The 4,124-nt window shown below is 44.4% G+C and overlaps 2 protein-coding genes across 2 annotated transcripts; both read left to right on the forward strand.

Annotated features, from left to right (window-relative positions):
- Positions 1 to 779: 779 nt before the first annotated feature.
- Positions 780 to 1,372, forward strand: H257_15648 (hypothetical protein). Its single transcript, XM_009843819.1, has one exon. The coding sequence runs from the start codon at positions 785 to 787 to the stop codon at positions 1,223 to 1,225; it is 441 nt and encodes a 146-aa protein (XP_009842121.1). The 5' UTR covers positions 780 to 784; the 3' UTR covers positions 1,226 to 1,372.
- A 165-nt stretch (positions 1,373 to 1,537) lies between these two features.
- On the forward strand, positions 1,538 to 2,075 carry H257_15649 (hypothetical protein; the record flags this gene model as incomplete). Its single annotated transcript, XM_009843820.1, has 2 exons — positions 1,538 to 1,835; positions 1,858 to 2,075. 2 exons carry the CDS (start codon positions 1,538 to 1,540, stop codon positions 2,073 to 2,075), a joined length of 516 nt encoding a protein of 171 aa, XP_009842122.1.
- Positions 2,076 to 4,124: the final 2,049 nt, after the last annotated feature.

Consider the following 4,124-nt stretch of genomic DNA (forward strand, 5'->3'; position numbering starts at 1 on the left):
TCACACACGACTATTCGGTGCCGAGCTTGGAGGTGTACCCCCCCCGACTTTAAACAAGGAGACACTTTGACCCTGTGGCTGCCGATTGTGACGTCGGCGACTTAGCTGCTGCTACTGCCGCATCGTTCTTGATCTTTGTCGTTCGTTGCAGGACATTCCCACGACTTCTAGCAACTGTACAGAAGTACCTAGGCGACACGAGAATGATAATGCAAGTGGAATGGCCATAGTTACGGCAGTTAGACGAAGCTCAAAGCCCCGGCACTCGAACAGCTCAGCAATTGATTGGTCACGTGAAACAGTTCCCGCACCCTGGACTAGGTGGTTCACTGCCTGGACTGTCTTGGTCTGATGTAGCTACATTTCTCAAGCAACATAGACGTCCAAACGGGTGCGTCTTCAACGGTAAATCACCAATTCCTACATAAACATGGAGGACACGTGGTAAATGCGCATTGTGTAACAAAACTCCAATGTCCGAGAATTCGATCATTTACCTTAGTACTAAACTAACTGTACTAAGGTAAATGACCTTACGTTAGTACTAACTGAACTGCAATTTATTGCACAAATGTCGGTATTCTCCAAGTGCTTGGGAAAATACCTTTTTTTCTGTGATTATTTTCGCAATCGCGAAAAAAACGAGGTAAATCCATTTTGATTGGCTCATGTTATTTGGTCATAAGTTAATATTGCACCAATCATATTGGGACTTGAATATATTTTCACCAATGGGAATCGATTTGAATATCGTGAAACGACGACATTTTTGGATTTCCCATCCATGTCATCAATTGAGCATCGCATTGAACGCAGCTCGAAGCTGCTTGTGGCGGGACTCCAAGCTCGAGTAGCTCCTGGTCCGTCCCCCGCCATCGGTGAGCTATGGGGCGCGATGCAGCCCCATTTTCACGGCAACGCAGCGTATGGAGTGTGCCATGACTTCAATGACGGAACGTACTTCTACCTGTGCGCGATCCAAGTGACCGAAGCGGAACTCAATACCTTGCCGGAGGGATGGATCTCACTGGAAATCCCCGAACATGACTTTGCCGTGTACGAGCATACCGACAGCGTCGACACGATCGGCGACACGTGGACCAGCATCATGCACGACAAGTCCGTCACGCGCGACCACGCCATACCCAGCGTTGAAAAGTACCCAGCAACGTTTCATGTTTCCGGAGGTCTCACCATTTGGATTCCCATTGCAACCACAACATAGGAACATAATGGGAACCCAATGATTCAGAGTGGATGGCAGTAGCAAGTCGTGATTACTACATTTCATTCCCAACATTAACTACTGACGGTGAGCAATCATTCCATGCCCTTTAGGGTTGACTTGGACAGCATAATCAGTGCAAACTCGCAACTTCGACCAAGTTGTGTGACAAAGTTTCGCCATTGTACTTGTTCATGAGTGGCTCATAAATCAAAAAGGTCAAATACAAGTGAACTTTCACCAAAATTGGCAAATTTGTACGATATATCGTGGTTTGAAAGATATGGGTACACGTCTGTGGAGGCAACGGCGATGACAACGCTGCACCAGATGCACACGTCTCACAACGACTCGGTCAACTTTCTCTGTGGCGAGTTCATCCAGAGTGATCGCGCCGTGTTTGTGATGCTGCAAGTCCACACCGATGACGACAGGACTGACATCCAGAGTGATCGCGCCGTGTTTGTGATGCTGCAGGTCCACACCGATGACGACAGGACTGACATCCAGAGTGATCGCGCCGTGTTTGTGATGCTGCAGGTCCACACCGATGACGACAGGACTGACGCCCACCGCATGCGGGATCGCATGGCGTGGTACGGTGTCGCATGTGATTTTTTTTTTAACGGCAGTGAGTTCGGCAAGAGTTTTATCGGCAGCCCAGCGACCAGTGGGTGCAAAGGCGACTGTATCGCTTGTCCCAGATATCACACGCGATGGAGTGGTGCCGTTGGAGGACGAAGCCAAGCTGTGGGGACTAGACTTGGCGGACGTGGCGACGGCGGACAGCCGACAAGCGCGGTTTCGCCAGTATACAATGGCAATGGCAAGGGCCGTGTATAATATGTAATTTAGAACGACAACATTGATTTGTCTGGCTTTGATATATGCACTGCTTTACGGCGGCTGCCCATAGGAAATCTACAGTAGTCGATTTATTAAGTTTAAAAGAAAATATGTTTTTTGAAAATTTAAATTTAAATTTGGATCATAAAAAAGAAAATTTATTGGTTTTGGCGATTTATGTTCTATTTTATCTACAATTTACTTATTACGCTTTTTTAGAAAATATTTTATGTATTATTTTATTTGTATATATTATATATTATATATTTTATTTATGTTATAAAAAACAAGTTTTTTTACGGTAGCCGAACATTCTGTTAGGTTTAAAAATGTCTGTTTTCGTTGTTTTATTTGTCTTGGCTAGAGCTACTAGTACATATATTACCTAGATATCGTTTTGATGAATTAATGCGCTTAGGTTGGAATTTTTTTTTACCTTTAATAGATGAACCATAATATTAACCCCTGAACATATGAAAATATATTTCGGTTGAAGTACCTCTACCAGTTGCTCCAAAATTATCAATGTTAAAAATTTCATTTGATGTTCCAAATATTACAAATTTCATTAGAAAAACGTACACTATAGAGTTTTCAAGTATTTTATACAAAAAAATAAAAACGAAGCTCCGGCATCTGTCCAAGATGGGGGTACCTACAGGACCGTGAAAATGTGACGCGGTTGAGGCAAATGATAATCCTCGACAAGATTATCTTTCCCCATGTCGAAAAAATAATCTATTTCTGCGCCTGCGGCATAGAGTTAAAGTCAGAACACCCTGTTCTGATAGAGAACGTCCCCACTGCCCTGTCAGTCAGGTAGCAGCGTCTGCTAGCTGTGTAGGAGGTTTTTGTGCCTTCTAGAGGCTTTTCCTCCGAGTAGAAGTCAGCGCAGACATTTGGTCACGGAACATCATTGGATGTCGTGGTCAATCATAGTTAGTTTTGATTGGCTGGTTCTTTCCAGTCAGAAGTAATTCACTTCCAGTTATTCCTTCTGCCTCCCACGTGTCTGTTCCTGCCTACTGCCCTCTTCACTGTTTATAGCCATTTATCTTTCGTGACAGAATCATCTTGTGAATCTTTTTTGCTTGTGGTGAGTGGAGCTGCAACTTCGACTTCCGGATGTGCTCTGTAGAGCGAATAATGGTGTCTGAAGTCATCAGGGACCATTCAGTGCTCGGCGTCGAAGGCCATAAGCACACCAGCGAGTCTATCATGTGCCTTGTACGAATGGTTGGCTACTCCTACAACGGTGTTCTAAAACAGGTCGAAACCTGTCGACGCAACTATGACTGTGTCGTCGACTGGCCCAGGATCAGTTGGGCAGAGCCGAGCTATCAAGCGTCAAAAGTTTTTTCTCAACTACAGTATTGTCGATTTGATACAAATTTGGGGAGGGGGTGCAATCGCATCGCGCCGACCAAACCGATCCACAATCGATCTGATTGGTTGAATTTCATTGAGAAGGTTTTGATTGGCTAATAATTTTGAGCTCATCTGAGGTAGCCATTCAAATCGATTTAAATTCCAACGAGAAACCACGCCACAACACGAAATTTCACTCGAAAGCACAATACCAGTACTTTGAAGTACACTGAGTGCGGAAAGGCCTCAAAATTTTGAGGCGCTAATGTTCTTGTTACTACCACTTCGAGTACTGGAGTACCCACGCTGTTGCTAAAGCTACGAAATACTGTACTTCGAAGTATCATGGAGTGGTGGGGAGTGACAGGCATACACATTTAAATAACGTTACTCTAGATAAATCTTGTGTTGTCCAATGATAATCTATGTTTTTAAACACGAGCAAGGAATACATACTGGTACAGAAAATTCGTTTGAAAGGCCCTGGGTTGAGGCCCTTGAATTCACTTCCAAGGAGTTTAGGATAACCAAGCAAAATTGACGTTGGATTTGCAACGCTGGAGTGGTGGTTTACAGGGGGGACAGCCCATCTTCGTCGGATTAATAGGAATGGTGACGTGGGACACTTGATATATAGTACGTATACAGCCAAGACACTTGGAAATTGGACTGGGTTGAACTTCAG

The sequence above is a fragment of the Aphanomyces astaci genome, assembly GCF_000520075.1.
Source record: "Aphanomyces astaci strain APO3 unplaced genomic scaffold supercont1.73, whole genome shotgun sequence".
Classification (NCBI taxonomy): domain Eukaryota; phylum Oomycota; class Saprolegniomycetes; order Saprolegniales; family Verrucalvaceae; genus Aphanomyces; species Aphanomyces astaci.

Coding starts and splice junctions, on each gene's coding strand:
- H257_15648 (XM_009843819.1), top strand. CDS start 785: ATGTCATCAATTGAGCATCGCATTGAACGCAGCTCGAAGCTGCTTGTG.